General features: G+C 40.9%; 1 protein-coding gene across 2 annotated transcripts; it reads left to right on the top strand.

Moving 5' to 3' along the window:
• The first annotated feature begins 4549 nt into the window (after nt 1-4549).
• Nucleotides 4550-17348, top strand: NUDT12 (nudix hydrolase 12). Of its 2 annotated transcripts, XM_026044080.1 has the most exons (7): nt 4550-4573; nt 5142-5355; nt 7652-8247; nt 9243-9410; nt 11528-11641; nt 13004-13203; nt 14504-17348. In XM_026044080.1, the coding sequence occupies exons 2-7, from the start codon at nt 5150-5152 to the stop codon at nt 14612-14614; spliced, it is 1395 nt and encodes a 464-aa protein (XP_025899865.1). In that variant the 5' UTR covers nt 4550-4573; nt 5142-5149; the 3' UTR covers nt 14615-17348. The 2 variants fall into 2 exon arrangements, with proteins under 2 accessions (XP_025899865.1, XP_025899866.1); XM_026044081.1 differs by lacking the exon at nt 4550-4573 and having other exon boundaries at nt 5124-5355.
• Nucleotides 17349-18779: the final 1431 nt, after the last annotated feature.

The raw sequence follows: 18779 nt of genomic DNA, 5'->3' as shown, positions 1-18779 counted from the left end.
GCAAGTGGTAACAGCATTCCCATGACATCCTCACATACCATTTAAAAATGTAATATCTTTGTCATAATCCACATACATTTTAGAAATTAAATGGGGGGGGGGGTTGTTTTTTTTTTTTTTTTTTTTTTTTTTTTTTGGGGGGGGAAAAAAAAAAAAAAAAAAAAAAAAAAAAACACCACAGCACCACACACATATCCCAAGCATGTTTTCTGACTCTTTCAATTTGGAAATAGCTGCATATGACCAAAGTAGAAAATTAAAGCAGATAAGGAACAGGCTCACAATGAAAGCAGTTGAAGCTGCTTTAGGGAGCTCAGTTTTTATCCTTGCGTTTGCTCCATCCTTTATAAATGATGTCTGGAAAGTTTTCCTTGTATTCTCAGTATTCATTTGAGACAAACGGATTTAAGGGGAAAAATCATCCTTTTGAACTTACACAACTGCAATATTATGCAGCTGGCGGGGGAGAAAAGGGAACACCATTAAAAACTTTTTTTAAACTGAATGCCTCAGGTACTAGTCTTTAGGAGAAGAGAATAAGAGTCCCTTCACCTCAGGATTGCTGCAAAGATTATTTCACTTACATTTAGGAACCATTTTAGCCTGCCAGGCAGAGAAATTATTAAACAACTCTTACTAAACAACTCAAACACTAACTTAGCCCACAGTCAAAACCCTGAAAAAGTTCCTCTGTGTGGTATTGAGAGCCATGATTACACATTCATAAGCAATGAGTTACAGACCTTACAATGAGTTACAGTCCTTGTAAGAAGGACTTGAGAAAGCACATGAATAATTTGGAGAAAACTATCTAGTGTCCAACTAGAGAAGGAAAAAAACCCCAAAACCTCCCTTCTATTGTATCACTAACAACTCTCATTTCATGAACGCCTCCTCTACAGGTTGTTAAGCACAACATGTATTGCAGCTGTAACACAGCCAAAAGAAAACTCACTGTTAATACAACTTTATGTTGAACAAAAGAGTAAATTGAGTTTCACAAAATATATATGCTTTGTGACAGGCATTTCTTAAAGTGAAAATTCCCACCAGTCTGATTCAATCCCTTCAGGGTCAAGACATGGATGTTTGTGTCAGAGAAACAGCAAGAATCAGTATTCGAGGAGTCTTTTGGAATTAAGTCTACTTAGATGGTCCCAAAACCATGGATAAAAACTACCAAGAAGCTTAACTTGCACGTTACAACCACAATACCAGAACTCTCATTAGATAATACCAATTTCCTAGCCATCCCTAAAATATGCTATGCATGCACTACAATTTTGATTTGAAGCCAAAATGTTGAAAGATTAGTCTGTTATAACCCATTGTACATAAACCAAAGTGTTTGCCAACACATTCCTTGCACAAATCCACTGCTCGCCTTCATTTCCCCTCCAATGGGAAACTTGCAGCGCACACTGCCATTTACCCTTCCCCCAGTAACCCTTGTCTCTGTAAATCAGCATGAAATTAGGTGATAAGGGCCTCAGAATGAGCTCACCACTGCTACACAAGCCTCTACGCTCTTGGGCTTAACAGCCACTGAATGTCACTACGAGATCCTGAACCCACCATTGAAACCCACCAATTCCTTCCAGATGAGATGTGAGAGTGTTAGGAGAGCTCTATCTATCCATTCCAGGCCCAGGGGTCCCTTGATTTTTGCAAGCTATTTCCAGGCTTCCCAATGCCTGAAGGGTAGAAGAGCTACCTGTTCTGGAAGGGCCTCAGATTTCGTTAGCTCCTGACTCAGTTCCCTTCACCTTTTCCACGGTAGTAGATGTGCGCTGTTTTGACAGTAACAGCACATTGCTAGACTGCGGCAGATAAAGCCATGAAACTGCTCAGGGAGCCACATTTCTCTCAGGCTGCTTCTCTCCCACCTGTGCTATCATTTTGCCATCTTTCAGGCTAACTATGAGCAAGTGTCTCACTCCTTGCAGGTGCTTCTTGCAGCAAGCCACCGCAGTGCTCCTCATGGCACTTTAGGTACCTTCTTTATAGCATATTCATTTTTTTCCTACAGGCTGCAGCACAAAATGAATAGGACATCAGGGAATTCAAGTATTATTCCCTTGGTCGTGGTGTGCAGTAATCAGGAAGCATTTGGAAAAGACTATCATTAGTCACCATTAATACAGAGCCACCAGAGCCTCTTTCACTTTCAGGGTACAGTTTCACTCAGACTCCAAAACGTTTAAAAATATGCTTTAAGAATGTCTTACAAATGCACCTCAAGAATGCCCATCTATACTCAAAGGCTGACCCCAGTCAGGTCAAGATAGTAGCCAGTATCTACATTCCTCCTCCCCAAACAAGTTCAAGAAGTCAAGAGCCAAGGCACACCGTAAGTCAGCACCACACTCACCTCTGAGTGAGCTTTAGCTTTTTACCTTAAAAAATGCCACAGAGAGTGGCATTACTTTATTGTTTTTATGATAACTTGCTGTGTTGCATATGAGGTTTTACATGAAAACAGGGAGAACAAGTTACCCACCTCTACTGGTAGATGTGTGATTAGATTTCTGTAACAATCTGAGCTCATTAAAATAAGTGTTTTCTAAGCAATTAAGTATTTGCTATATTATTTCAGGGAAATTGTTCTTCCAAAATGATTATTACCTCGTAAAACATTTCACAGGCCTAACAAATGAAGCACAAGGCTTAGGTACATAGGCTTTGCTCAAAACTTGAGGTTAAAGCAAAGAATCCAGCCAGGAAGCTTCATGCTGCAAGAAATAACTTGATACCTGCATATGAGCTCAAAAATAGGAAAAGAGTATTTCTAGCAACATAAAAAAGTACCATTGCCAGGAGTACATGTTTTAACCTTTAATCAGATCAGTTACAAGAGAAAAATATCTAATAAATTAATTGAAATATGAAATAGTTTAATTACTCAACTGAAACTTCATTTCATGATGTACCTTCCACAGATAGTAAAAGCACCACAAAAAGAAACACTGAATATAATAAAACATTCCTCAAACCACACCTGATGTGGTCTGTAGCATTTCCTTCATCATGTAACTTGGATGTGTAACTTGCTGACCAGTGCTACAGCACCAGATGTTTGTATATACACAACATGCAAATGAAGAGCTTACATATACATATTACCTTGAATAAAAATAGTAGGAGATTGCACATACTTCAGACTGGAGAAACCTCAGCTTTATGCTTCCAGTCTGACGCCCAAGACTTTCACAAGGCAGTCAAGCTTCCTTCCCAACCTTCTGCTCAGGCCTGCATGCAAGGCTGGCTTTCCATAACAGGTGGCACTCATAAAACATTACCAAAAAAAAAAAAAAAAAAAAAAAATCCTTTTTCTGTTGTTTCTTTTTTTTTTTTTTTGGTAAACAAAATTTTTAATAAAAAAAAAAAAAAAAAAAAAAAAAAAAAAAAAAAAAAAAAAAAGTTGATTTGTGTCTTTAAATGCTGAGTGCTTTGAGGAAACTATTTCCTTCTCGAGGCTTTAATCTTCAGAACAGGAAAGAACAACTGAATAACTAAAGCTGCTCAGGCAGGAGCTATTTTAGGAGTGGTGGCAACCTTCCACCAGGTGGAAGCTATTATTTAGGGACACCTGACCCAGACCCATATAGGCTGGCTAGATAGCTTCCAGCTGAGTGAATGGAATTACCCTCCCATCCTTCACACTTTTGCATGTCCCTATCTGGAAGGGTGTCTCCAACAAGTCTCCAGGCACAGTCACTGCTTTGCACTGCAGCACTTTCATCCCATGTGGTTGAGCACCTACTGAGGTTGCTTTAATAAAAAAAAACATAACTTTATGACACATATAGTACAGAGTTTGAAACTTGCCCACTGCTCACAAAAGCAGCCATGTGTACACCCACATATTCCAAGGTGTTCTATGCTCAGCAAACCACTTACTATCATGTTTGACAATTAACTTGTAACAATGTCTATTTCAAGAAGTGCTGCAAAAGACAATAATTAAGTGCTGCAAAAGACAACAATCCCATTTGGGAACGCTGTAACGGCTTCAGGCTGTGCTTTCCCACCGAGCGCTTCCCGAGGCAGAAGCGGCGGCACCAGCCGCGGCTCCGTCCTCCCCGCTGCCACGCGCTTGTGCGAGAACTTGTCTCCTCCTCCGCGGTTTTGGGTACAGCTGCCCGTGCAGAAGTCTGAAGATGTGATAACAGGGAGGGCTTGGGCTGCTTTTTGTAACTGTAACGTTTGTCGCCCGAAGACACAACGCGTGTGCCGGTCGCCGGCCGCAGCCTGCGCGCCCGCCCGCCCCGTCCTCCCGCCTCCCGGCGCGGCCTTCCCGCCGCCATTTCCTGCGCGGCTCCCGCCAGGGGCGGCGCGGCCGGGCGGAAGTTTCGCGCCGGGGCCTCGGCGCCCTCACGGTAACGGGGCCCCCGCAGCCGGCGCGCCCGTGGGGACGGGACCCGCCGCGCGGAGGGGAGGCGGCCGGCGGGACCGGGACCGGGACTGCGCGGGGGTGTCCGGTAACGGCCGCGCGGCGGCTCCGCCGTGGGAAACTGATCAGCGCCCCTAAAACACTGTGCTCGTGTAACCCGGCGCTGCTGAAGACAGCGGGGTTGGTTTGCTGGGCGTTAGCCGAAACGGGGTTTTCAGCCGCCGTTTCTGGCCGTGCCCCGGAGCGCCGCAACCCGCGAGTCCCCTGCAGCGCGGGCGAGGGGCGGCCGCCCAGGCGCACACCAGCAGGGCTGGCGCTTGTTCCCGTGTTTGTTTCTGTGGATTTGTTTTGGTTTTTCACTTTTGAAGTGTTTGGTTTTTAGCAGGGGCTTCTCCATGGCTCAGAGGGTTCATCTTGATGGCAGGGTGGTTTAATATGAAACCAGGCACACTTTGCCCTTTTGAGCAAGCTTCGTTTGCACCACCAAGTCCTTAAATCACTTTGAAAATAAGCGTTGATGACTAGGGATAAATTTTAGCCACATTTGTAGCTGTGTGGAACTGATACTTGGTTGGGAGTTAGAATTTTATACTAACGATAAGAATTTGACTGTTTTATCTATGGCTTGGGTGCCAGTGCTGGATTAGCTGTATAGCATTACGCTTAATTTGCTTTTCAAAATCCTTCTGCCCACAGTAAATGTGTTTTCAAATTCTGTCTTTTTATTGTTTTCCCTATCATAACGTAGCCGAGGCCATGGCAGACTTGGAGAGGAGCTTCAAGCAGGACCTGGTGGCCCAGCTGCACCACGTGGCTGCCGCTGGTGACACGGGCAGGCTGAGGACGCTGCTCAGCCGCTCGCCGTCGCTCATCAACGCCACGGCGCAGAACGGCTGGACGGCCCTCATGTACGGGGCCCGAAACGGGCATTTCGAGGTGGTGCAGATCCTCCTGGAAGGCGGGTAAGCTGCCCCGCGGCTCCTCTTGAACAGCGCCAGCCTGAATCCCCTTCTGCCTACTTGATCTTTATGTCAGAAACGTAAATTCACCCGCTAGGTAGGGGAAGAATCTCCAGGTTTAAAATTAGGAAAGTTTTACTCTCTGACAGTTCATAACCAGATTTTATAATTTTATCAGATTTACTATGCAAAAGATACAGGCCTCTCACAAACCTCTCCAGAGGTCTCTCTATTTTTCAAGGATAAATTGTCACTCAGAAACCAAGAGAAAAGCAAACGATGCCTCAAAGCTCACTTCCAGACTCCAAGGAAGATTCTTCTAAATCCTCAACTAAGTGAGGATGCAAATGTTTCAAATAGAAGACATTTCTAAATGACACAAGTCAGGTGCTCAGGTTCAGCGGAGCCAACTTTCAGAGCCAGGTGAGATTAGTCCAGTCCGTAGTTGCGTAGGAATAAGCTCACGGGTGGCATTCTGCAGGCCCCACGGGTCATCCCAACCTTTAGCTACTCCTAGCAAAAGGTATGAGCTGTGCTCTGGGGCTCAGCATGGCACATCAAACAAACTGCTGTTCTGACCTAAGGTGGCCAGCACACCTTAGCAAGCAGAAAAACACCTACATGACACATTTTTTTGGATTTAAATCTGTGTACTGAAGGGCCTTTTTTTCTTGAGATTTGAGGGATTTTATGATTTTATTGTGGAAAAAATTACATTTTCAGGACATTTCTTATAGGATACAGTTGCTAATGTTATTCTATGGCATCTTCAATCTAATTTTAGTCATATTTAGTCATAGTCACTCGGATAAATACATTGCTGGATGTATAAACATGAATGTCAGTAGAACTCTGAAGGTGATATTATATAACATTCAAGAGACTAATCCCCCAAATAAATATTTTATTTTCCATGTTTGAGAAAAGCTACAAGAAATGTTTGAAGACTGGAAAAAAGAGATCTTAGTGATGTAAATAATTGAAGCTGCAGTTGAGGATGCTGAGTAGCAATTTGATCACAGCACATACTTGAGTAGGCAGAAAGTAGAAGACAGAAATTACAACAAACTTCAGTGGCTGATAGATAGGAAATTAAACAGGAAATAAGGCAAGATTTTACAGTAACAGTAGTTAAGCTGTAAAGATAAATGGGCAACAGTAGTTCCTTTAGCACCGAAAGCTTTTAAATTAAAATTTGAATGCTTTTATAAAGTATACTCAAATTCTGTTAGAAATTATTGAGTTTAATGTACAAACTGAAGTCAAGGCAGTCTTGCCTTTATTAGGACGTGTATATCAACAACTTGGACATATTGGCCTTGTATGTTTATTAAAACAGTGGGTATTTTCTTTCTGCTGTGGCTTTTTTTCTGAAGTTTGGTTAGTTTTATCTAAAAAGTTTGATTTAATGCTGAATTTTGGCATTTTGGCTTCCTACACTTAGAATAAACAGGGACATTGATAAGGCACAAATTTATTTCTACTTAGTAGGGTCAAACATTTACTGTCCTGAGCCCAGCAAGTGAAAAGCCCAGGAATTTTGGGGGGATATTTTGATGCTGATATTTAATTTTGTAAACAAAATTAAAATATCACTTCCAGAAAGCAACTTCGGAAAATGAATCAGTTATCCCCTGCATTTGTTTAAAAAGCTACCGCTAAATTTTTGATTTTGCAGGTGTTTTGGAAATTCAGAGAGATCCCTATAGGGACCACCTCATGCACCGCAATTGTCATCTCTCCCTAAGCACAGGCTGTATCCTTAGGTCTTACTTAACAGAAAATTTTGTCTTCTAAGTCTTTTGATAGCACGTTGGGTACCTTCTAGAAAGTAGAGCTCATTAAACTGCTTTATGTGTGTGTCTGTGTGCATGTCGCTCTTATATCCTCTGGTTAATTAGAAGTGACCTGTAGCACAGTTTTTATACCACCCCTTGCTTATAAAGGATCTTGAATGTGTTTTGGTGGTTTTTTTTCCCTTGTTTGTTTGTTCTCTTTATTTATTTATTGCATAGCACAATGTCTGGATTATTTATTTATTGCTGTTGTAGTACAGCCTGAATGTTGGTTAATAGTTCATTTGGAGGGCAGTCTGAGATCCAGCATTAACAAAAGCAAGTATGAACACATTTTAATTACTAATGCTAAGTAGTTAGCCTAAAAAGTGCCCCAATGTAGAATGAATTTCTGAAAGTTCCCACACCCTAATAGTGTCAATATTGTGCCGTAAGTAAGAATAATACAATGTTCGGGCTCTTGAAATTACTGTGGTAACCGCTGCTCTGCTCTGTTTCTGTAGGTGTGACAGGTCCATCGTTAATAAATCACGGCAGACTGCTCTGGACATTGCTAAATTTTGGGGATACAAGCACATAGCTAATTTGTTGGCTAATGTAAAGGGTGGGGAGAGACCTCTTCCTCTGCCAAATGAAGTGAAAGAGCTTGAGAATTACTTTGGTACGACACTTCTGGACAGAAGGAGCGACAAAAGAACTGATTCCAACTGGCTGAGCAAAAAGCAAACCCATCCCAGCTCAGTGTACATCCTCTTCTCCAATCTAAGCCCCTTAGTCACTCTGGCGGGAGGCACAGAGAGCTCCCAGCAGCCAGAAGTGAAGCTCTGCCGGCTGCGCCACGAGGACGTGCAGCAGTTCCTGGCGCCCGCCGGGGAGGTCACCCTCATCTTCCTGGGAGTGGAGCTGCGGCTGCCCACGGAGCCGCGGGGCGCTCCCGGCCGCGCCGCTCCGGGCGAGGAGCACGAGGACGGCCTGACCGCCTGGTTTGCCCTCAGCATAGAGCCCCCCTCTGCCGAGAAGTTCAAACAGACGCACGAAGACGCCTATTTTCTTCATCCGCCCATGCCTGCGCTGCTGCAGCTGCCCGAAAAAGAGGCTGGTAAGGTGCATAAAAGGCAGCTGTAATCACATATCTCAGCGGAAAGCTATGCTGGGAGATTGGCTGGTGGGTAGTGCAGAGACAAGCAACTACTGTAGGGGAGCTATGCGTTTTCCGTGGCATTAGAAAAATTTTAATTGCTGCTGTTTGCCAGTGATGCTGTTCCAAATTTTGTGTGTAAAACATGCAGTTGCAAAGTACATCTGCAATCACAAGTAATGGATTATGAAACACATTCATCATCAGAAATTTACAAATTATGCTATTTTAATATTAGTGCATACACATGTTTTTTAAAACATTTTTAAAAAACTCTGATTACCGACCTTCGATATGAGAAATAAGAATACAGATGTTGTGTACTGATTTCTGTTTTAAGATTTTATAGCAGCTTTAAGTAGAAAGGAGGTTTTGGTTTTTCCCACCGTATGCTAGTACAGTATTAGATTTATATATTGAAAATTAATGCTGCAAAAGGAGGATTGCAAAAGTGCAAGAATTCCAGCCTGGGCACCTTGCAGCAACTGCTGTTGCAACGTTTCTCTTAGGGAAGGCCAAACCGCAGGTGAGTAACTTCCATCTCTAGTTTCAGTGGGACAAGGCATCACTACGTCAAGACCTATGTAGCAGCTCTGAATTAGTCATTCTAGCCACATCAAGAATATGATATCTAATTTGGATGCTTTCCTCAAACAAAATAACAGCAATGAGAGACAAGGCATACGGGCCTGGAAATCCCATGAGGTTTTTTTTTGTGAGCATGACTTGGTCTGTGCTCATGTAGTACTGTATTGCATTTGCATGTACTCTCCTGTCACCCCACCAAAATTTAAAAAATCCAAATAAAGCATTTTGCTCAACTTCTCTTAAAGCAGATGACAATTTAAGGTGCGGCCTTGCTTTATTTTTTGTATTAAATTTTAATATGTGCTTTATTTCGCAGTAGTAGAAGCTGAAATGAGTTGGTCTTTGACTTTCCGTATGTCCTTTCAAAGGAGTCGTCGCGCAGGCCCGATCCATTCTGGCTTGGCACAGCCGCTACCAGTTCTGCCCAACGTGCGGCAGCGCAACCAAGATTGAGGACGGGGGCTACAAGAAAACCTGCCTCAAAGAAGATTGTTCCAGTCTCCGCGGCGTGCACAACACCTCGTACCCCAGAGTCGGTGAGGATGCTGCAGCATAAACTTGGGGAAAAGGGTCCTATTTGTAACCACTTCCTTTCCGTTATAGACTTGAGCGCCACTTCTTTCTAGCTCCTGCAGCTGCTTGCTTCTGTCCTGGCTCTTAGGTACTTGCCTCTTCCCAGAGTGTCTGTCGCAGCGCTATAGGTGGGGAACTGTCACGGAACAAGTTGGGGGTTGGCAGGGAGGAGAGCGAGTGACAAAATGCACTTCACTCGTATGAAAGAAATAATAATAGGGTTTATTGATATGAACAATGATTCCACTAGATTCTATGGCAAGGTCGCTTATTATTTACTGCATGGAGGTTTAAGATAATACACAGTTATCTTGGACACCCTCCCATTGAGTCACGAGGTTCAGACTGGACCTCCTTGCTTTCCAGGCTTCTTCTGAGAGGAGTCTGGATACGGCTGGATCCTATTCTAGCCCCAGACCTGGTCAACGGTTTATGACTAAGGGTTTCTGTGCACAGTACAAAGTTTAAAGAAAGTGCACTATGTTCGCTTACCAAAAATTTGTCATGGAAAGGCATCTCTCAACCTTGAGGAGTAACCTTGAGAGGCGTCCCTTCTCAAAGGCAGATCCTGGTGTGCAGCCCGCTGCCGTGGGGTGTCCGTGTATTTATATATATTTATTTAAGATGATTGACTTAGAGTCGTTCTTTCATGTCAAAGGACCTTTGCTAGTGTATTAGCTTTTTCTCCCCAGCAGGATGCAGCCTTCAGGACTGTTATGTTGATGTCTGAGTGGGAGAAGAGATCAGGAAGGCGCCTACCAGGATTAGAGAAGTCGCTGGTGGTTAGCAACTGAATAGGGCTACATGTGGAAGGTCAGGTTGAGTTGGGAAAGGAGCATATCCATCACAGGAAGCAAGGAAGGAAAGGAGGAAAAAGGAAGGATGCTCTGCCTGCATCAGCTGGTGACCACCTGCTCACCTTGCCTTCCCCTACAAGGGTCTCTGGTTTTCTTCTGCAGTGGTAATTCTGGATGTTGTACGTGCTTATTCCTGGACTTTGCTTTGGCTCGTGTCCTGTGACTGCACCCCTGTACCAGTGAAAAACTTTTGATGTTTTCTTCTCTCTCATAGCCTATCGTGAAGCTATTTCTTTACAGTCTTTAGCATAACAAAATCAGAAAAGGTATGGATTTCTCTAGGGAAAGACTACTCAACCAACAACTGTTACTAATACTTTCCTAGAAAAAAAAAAAAGTATACGGACAGCAACACCTGAAATTGTTTGCTCTGCCAAGTGGCAAAAACCTTGGAATACAGCACCAGTATTTGAAAATATTGTTTATATTGATTGCTGATTCAAACCTTCTTAGAGAAAACATGGACCTTCAGGGCAAAAAAAAAAAAAGAAGACAGAACAGCAATAGAAAAAAATACATGAAGGCAGAAGTTGAAAAAAACCACAGAACACTGGAATATTTAATAGTCTGATGAAAATAAAAAGGGAAGAAGAGAGTAGGTGGGCAATATGCAGAGAAACGTAGCAAAACCACAATACCAAAAAGAGAGTATCTTAGGGAATAAGAAAAGGAAATACAAAACAACCAGAAATTCAAAATGCAACATCAAATGAGAAATTGAACGGGAAGAGTCGGAAAAAAAGAAAAAAGAAGTGTAAAGTTTGGCCAGTGTTTACATTTTAGAAAGAATATCTAGTTTTTCTATGTGCATTTCAATCACAAGTACTTCCTAGGGCTGCACGTGTGAGCAAGAGGTCACAGGAAATTGTCCTGGCTGCTGCAATTGTTGCTGGCTGTTGGATGCAGAGCTAGGTTGGTGGTGTTGGTGCTCTCGTCAGTTGAATGCTTCAGCTGCAGGTGACTTATGCCCTGAATTTCAAGCCTTGTCTAGGGAAGTGCTTTTAGAAAGCACATATGTAGCGAAAATAAATGAGCAGGTATCCTGCAGGAAAACAAAACAAACAATAATAAAATACCAGCTTGCATTGGGGAACCTACACGAGTTTCAGGTACTCGGCGGTATCTTATTTGTATCTTTACCATTCAATACTGAATGGGCTGAAGTTTATTGCTGTTTTTTAGCCTGCAAAAAGTTGAGAGTATTTCTTTCCTGTGCTTTACAGATCCTGTTGTGATAATGCTAGTCATCCATCCAGATGGGAACCACTGCCTTTTAGGTAGGCAGAAAAGATTCCCGCCTGGAATGTTTACCTGTCTTGCTGGATTTGTAGAACCGGGTGAGTAATTTCATTTTGCTTTATCAAAGGACTGGCAAGCAAGTATTGTACACTGAAAACAATTTAGAAGTTTGTTCTAGGTGATTTATGGCTTACCTCTCCTAAACCCTGAAGCCCTTTATTTAAAAAAACAATTTGAATATTTATAAGATAATTTTCTTATACACTCTCAAATCATCTAATTAAATTTTAAAAAGACAATATAAAAACATATGTAAGAACCCTTCTCTAACAATATTCAGTAAGGGCTTCTAGTATAGAGAAAAATAAAAGTTAAACTAAATGATTAATACTAAGCATGTGCTGAAGTGTTTAAGGCCTGACTGATTATATGGAAGAGCAGCAGAAATATAACCATTTCAGCAAGAAATAAAGAGACCTTTTCCGAACTGTGCTCAGCAATAATAATTGCAATAAGTTAAAATCACTAGTAGGTGCAGAATGCTTTGTAAAACATTCTTTTATTTTTAAATCCTTCTTACAACCTAGAGTATAAGACATATTCTGTAATTGTGTACAGTGATTTATGGTGCCTGCATGAAAAAGCTGATTCAGAGCAGATTATCTTTGGATCAGCTGAGTTGAGTTTCAGCTAAGTTGAGCAAACTCTTAGGAGCTCTTTTGTTAGAGAAATTACTGTTTGGTTTAACAACCAAAAAAAAAAAAAAAACCCTAAGGAAATATCTGCAAGTATTGATATGGATGCAGAAGTTAGTTTTGTGAGTGCATGAAAAGAGTTTGCTATAATAGTGGCTAGTTCTTTCATTAGACAAAATGAAATACATGCAACCATCACTATGTTGTAACCAGTATGAAAGCTTTTGCTTCTTGCAAATACCATTTAAACTACTTACAAGAATTTTCAAAATACAGCCAAGTAAAGCACCGTACTGACGTATGGATTGTTTACTCTGATGAACCCTGCATTAATCAGTGGTTAGAACAGAGAGCACACTTAGGCAAGCAAGCCTAGGACCATGATCATGGGCATTCTGAAATTCATTTAAAGAACACTGCATCCCCTAGCTAATTTTTATTGTTTTTGGTGGAGTAATGATAGCTTACACGTACAGTAAACTATTGATGCAGGAGATTAACATGATGGTGGAGAAGTTCTGGTACTTTAATTTCAAAGTTCCTCTTTAAAAAATGGCACTTTGGAGACTATCTTGGCTTAGCAGTCTTCTGTAGCCCATGCTTAAGGGCTGCACCCTGATCTACGAGCTAGATCTCAGGGCAGTTCCTGAGACCAGTTTGAACAGTTCAGGACAGTTTGAAATCCTTTGAGGCAGCCCAACATACAGGATCTAATTCTTGCTTGGGGTATTTTCACCAGCCTCTTGTCCTTTGCCCTTTGACTAGGTGAAACAATAGAAGACGCTGTTCGAAGAGAAGTGGAAGAGGAGGCTGGAGTGCAAGTGGGCCACGTCCAGTACGTCTCTTGTCAGCCCTGGCCCATGCCCTCCTCGCTCATGATCGGTTGCTTAGCTGTCGCGGTGTCTACAGAAATTAAGGTTGACAAGAATGAAATAGAGGATGCCCGCTGGTTCACTAGGGAACAGGTAAAGTTCAATTTAATTTCCTTGTTGTATTGATTGGTCTGTGACTGTATCGGTTCTGGCACACAGTAGAGCATTCACTTTTTTTCAGCAAGCTGAACCAGCATGTCTCCTCCGTACTGTCATTGCATGATATTGCAAATTGCAGGCAGAGGTAGATATTCATAAGGGAGCCTCGTAACTCTGGGGTCTGTTTCAAGCCCCTTTCATGGCATTTTTGTCATAGGTAGCTGTTCACTGTTTCCTTTCAAGAGGTCTGTAAGATACAGCCATTTTAGCCCCCTTTCCTTCAGAGGCTTGTGCTTTCTTTGCGTTAAGGTGAAAGAAGTACGTAATGGCACTGAGATTCTCCAAGCAAGCATGTTAGCACATTCGCTGGGGTGGGACAGAGGAGATTCAGGTTAAAACTCTGGCAATCTGTTCCTTCCATCATTTTTTTTTTTTCTCCATGCTGTAGGAGTCTAATGCTCCAGTAATTACGTGCAGTTTGCTGTGTTAGGATGGTATTTAAAACTTTTTGGAAAATTTAAGATATAGTTAAAAGAGGGAGGGGGAGAAAAGACTAGCATAGAGAGGGAAGAGAGAAATGCAAGATTACAAGAGGAGAACGGAAAGGTTGCTTGCCACCATAAACTGCATAGGTTGTCATCACATGCCACTGAGGAGCTGAACTTCTTAACACCACTGTATTCCTGCCTAGCAGTGACGAGTGCTGTGACTCAGTAAGGCAGCTTGAGGGGAAAATTAGCTGGCTACAATTTCAGTGCGTTCCCGAGAACACCTCCCTATCTCAGATGAGTATCAGTTCTGAATACAGTGAGTCAGCAGCAGACTGATAGAGAGATGAGAATCAAAGTGCTTCAAAAATACACTTAACTAAAAGCTTACTCCCATGTTGCTTGCTCCTGCTTCAGAAAACCGACAAAACAGGATTCCTCCCAGGCCAAAAAGTTGCATGTGAAAAAATACAGGATCTAAAAAGCAGAGTAGAGCACCCTCTCGTGGTCTGTACAATAATAACAGCTTTACAGAAGCCTCAGGTATTGTACAGGCAGTCTGTATCAAAAGTTTATTAGAAAAAGTATGTTTTGAGGCACGTGAAAACTCAACGATACCTGAATTAATAGCATCCTTTCTACATGTTCTTTTTGCATCTCTCCAAGAACATGACAGTAGCTTTGTCATAGTAATAGTAACAGTAGATTGGTTATCATAGTATGATAATTCTTGGGTTCGTAAAAATCTTAGATACTGTATGATTGTCATACTGACTTCTAATGAAGCAAATCTGTGTTTATTGCAGGTCGTGGATGTTATCATTAAAGGAAACCGGCGTTTGTTCTTCGTGCCGCCAAGTCGAGCCATTGCACACCAGCTGATAAAACACTGGATTGGAATGAACGCTAATCTTTAAATTCAGATAACTGACTGCTTTACGTTAATTTGTTTCTTCTACTGAATGGTAATGGCAGAAGTAAATTAGAACAATCATTATCTACTTTTGGGCCTGCCTTTTGGCTCCCAAGTTCAACAATGCAAGTTCAGAGGAAAAAAAACAACCTACATTAAAACTGGATGATAAGCCAGTTATTATTCCAAGCAAGCAAGCAACAAACAGGCAACATGGCTGCCCTATTGTGCCCAGGCTGCTTTTTATTTTAGAGTCACATTATTGTGCCTTCCACTATCATACTCTTTATTTCCAGCAAATCACTCAGAATTTCTGAACTTACTGTTAGATTTGGACCTAGCATCTCAGCCTCCCTGCCAAGGAGCAGTTTGTTTGTTTGTCATTATATCTTTAAATTCTGCCTGGCACAGGAAACACCAACAGCATTTCATCTTGAAAGCAAAGGCTATTTTTAAAGAAATAGTCAAGATAAATGCTGTACAGGTACTACTGGTTCTCTTTCGCGTGGATAACTTTGTAAGGATAGGATTTACTCCACCAATCTGACTTGGCCTCCATTTACCCAATTATAAGTTGTCCCGAATTATCTTAAATTATTAATAATGATATTAACACATTACTTAGCTTATAAATATAGGCATTGGAGAACCATTCTGAAAAGCCTAGATAACAACTATTTATATAAAATGATAGTGTACTTACCGTAGGCAGTGAGTTACTTCATTCTCTGAAGAATCATTAGAAACAGAACTGTAGAAAAATGAAGAGGAATGTAGATCATTTAAACAGCATATGAAATAATAAAATATGTACAAAGCTTTTTTAAAAAATTAAAATATTAAGAAATTACAGTTAAAAGAAATATATCAATCACAACTGTGAGATTGAGTGTGATTAAGAGCATTAAGAACATTTACTTATGTGTATTTAATGTTATATTTCAAATTTGTGCCTTAATTTATTGTGTGACTGAAAAGAATGGAAACCATATTCTTAAAAACAGGTGGTTACAGAGGTGTAGTATTATTATTACTGTCATGGTAAGATTCAGTAGTCTGTGATTGTGCAGTCTTTGCAGTGGTATAAGAAGAAATGCAAATGACTAGGAGGAAATGCAATCATAGTCATAAATACTAACTTACCGTATGTTATATTTTTTTATTTAGAGTGCCTTGAATCTTTTTTTATCAGTGAAAGATATAAGGTTTCTTTTTTTTCCAAAATTCTGCAAAATCTGGAATCATAACAGACATTTGCACAAACCCAAATAGTTGTTGTTGTTGGTTTGGTTTTCCAGTGTTCCTCCTACTGCAGCATCCTGTTTATAAGGCAGTGCTATCAAACTTGAATCCAGGGGGTACAACTGACAGATCATCAGGTTGTTTCTTCCTTTCCCTTGTTTCTGCTGCACATACAAATTAAGAAGATGGGGGAATATGTAAACATCTCTGGAAAAGAAAAGGGAACGGAACACTGCTTCCCTTGAAAAAACTCTTCTCCTAAGCAGAAGAGGAAATAGGAAAAGCTTTCAGAGAGCACAGGTAACAAGCAAGACCAGAGGCTGTCAGTGGAATTGAACTGACCAGGAAAAGGAGAAAAAGGAAAAGGGATGGGGAAAAGGGAGCCTAACTGCAGGTGGTTCCTACAAGTAGACAAAAGCAGCGCCCAGGCTGGCGAGTGCAAACTAAGCAACAGGAGGAAGCTTCAGCTAGGACTACAGTGATGAGCAAGCACTGAGAGAGAGAGTGAACAAGGAGGGAATGACGAGCAGGTGGAAGAGGGAGAATAAAGCAAAGAGCAAATACGGACAACGTCAAGACAAATCATTTATGACCCAGATCATTTATGACCCAGAGGTAACTCAAAATATATGTGCAAGTTGCTAAGGTTTTTATGTAGAAAATTATGGTGAGTTGCTATAGAGATAGGCTTGTAACTGTGAAACTCTGGAGTGTCCACAACCAGAGACTGAAAAGATTCAGAATTTTAAAAATCATTTTTAATCTCTACAAATAGAGTATATATCTAGATACAATGCTAAAAAAAAAAAAAAGATTTTCATTGCAAATACCATTTTACAGCATGAAAGCTGTAAAGGATAGCTTTCATGGAGCAAGAGCCAAAGGATATGCTAGAAAGAAATCAATTTTTTAACAAGTTTTGAATTTGAAAGTAATATTTCACTAATTTTCAACTCTTATGACTTCCAGTACTATTCATAATGAATTTTAACATCCTTACATTTAGAATTGCTAAATCAAGTGCCCCATCCTTTCTTTCCTTCCTTCTCAAAAGATGAACCATTCAGGAAAAGATGACAAAACACATCTTCTTTAAGAACTGATTTGATCATTCTAATCTCCTAAAGTGAAACTTTTCTTGGCCTTTTATTATCTTAATTGACCCTGTAGGAAAGCATTTTAGCTTGAAAATATCCATTCTACAGCATAGAAATTTTCTGCTTGTTAGTTATTATTTGTTGATTACACGTGAAGCATCCACCATGAAGAGCCAAATGCTGTCGATGTTTAGCAGCTAGAGCAATTTAGAAAAGTGCCAAATGAAATTTAGCAAGGGAATTAAAGCAAAAGCGTATAATGAATCACACTGGAATATGGTCAGGACAAAGAGCTCCGTAAGATTGGAGCTGCCTCAGCCAAAAGACTGCTCCCATTAAGCTAATGCACTATGTTGAAAACATCACCTGAACCACTAAAAATAGTAGGGTTTTGTTCGTGCGATGTAAGGACATTGTCTCATTATCTTTGCCCTTGTTTCTACCATAGTAGCAGAGCACAGGGAGTTCTGTTACCCTATATAGATGTACAGGGAAAATATTTTTGAAAAAGTCACTAACTTTAATCAGAATATAATGAGTTAATTTGATGCATTTTATCAATTTTTAAATGATAAGCTAGAAAGTTACAGATAATAAAAAATATAATGTAACAAAGTGAACAAAACTACATTGTGAACATGCAGAAACATTCATATTGCTGACCAAGCAGCCAGCTCATCTTAAAATACTGGCATGAGATTCTTCATGCAAAATTTTCCTAGGTCCTGAAATATTTCCCATCTCTTGTATCCTGTTTTTCTCATTGCATATGTGTAAATATATGAAAAATAAAACCAATCCAATGTGGATAGTGCAGCATGAACCTTTTATGTTGTCTTTTGCGTAGGAATATTACTAAATTGATAACATGTGACTTACACTGTACAACATGTGAAGGAAGAAAGAGTGGATGTCAGAAGGCTGATTAAAGGTGGGCCAGTCACGATGCTGCACGGAATTAAATATACTAATCAGATTCTGAGCTTAAGGGACAGAAATAGAAAAAGAAGTGGAGCAAGACTGTAAATAGTGTTCCTTCCTCTTTTATTTTTACTTTTCACATACATAATATTGCTAACTTACACTTTGTGGACAGAACTGACATTCTGTAAAGCATCTGCCCAGGTAAATTGACCTGAACATAATATTTGCTTTTGCGTGAGCTGCCAAGAGCTGACTAAGCCAGCAGTCCCTTCTCACTTCAGCCATTGGCGGGTGTGTGTGTGCTCCCGAGCGGGGTTGCCAGTGCAGAGGGGATAAGTGCAAAGGGGGAAAAAAAGATGTGAACGTGTTATCCTGCTAAGCCAGGGCAAGGCAGCCAGCCCTTCCTCCCTTAGATGGCCAAGCCAGACGCTTTGCAGGCGCTCGGAATCGCAAACGAGTAGCTGGGAAAACCCAGCCTTGGCTCATAGCAACAGTAAGTACAAGGACCTTTTTATTTTAAATGGCACTCATAAGCGTCGGGTATTGTTTTATAGATACTTAATTGCTGGAAGCCATCAGAGCTTTTATAAAATACAGAATTTCTGTATTGTTTTTACACAGTAAGTGCAACTTAAAGTATTCAGATTATTCTTGAGTAAATAGTTTAGGCTTGTGAATAAATATGATTTCCTAAACAGAACAGATCTTTAAGATGGACTTTTCATTCCTAAAGTGTGCCTGTCATCTTATTTACAAACAGATAAGGATGTAAAATGTGGTAATACATATTTTAAGAACTGAAAGCCTACCTAAACAAACTTCAATTTGTTATTTGTGCTGTCATTATCCACAAAGACTATTTCAGATGTGGAAGGTGAGAAATGCTACGCAATGGGCACAGGGCTG

This window comes from Nothoprocta perdicaria, unplaced genomic scaffold, assembly GCF_003342845.1.
Source record: "Nothoprocta perdicaria isolate Ctin4 unplaced genomic scaffold, notPer1 scaffold_35, whole genome shotgun sequence".
Taxonomy (NCBI): domain Eukaryota; kingdom Metazoa; phylum Chordata; class Aves; order Tinamiformes; family Tinamidae; genus Nothoprocta; species Nothoprocta perdicaria.
Note: the sequence above shows the minus strand (reverse complement) of the source record. Positions and strands in the feature narration are given on the sequence as shown.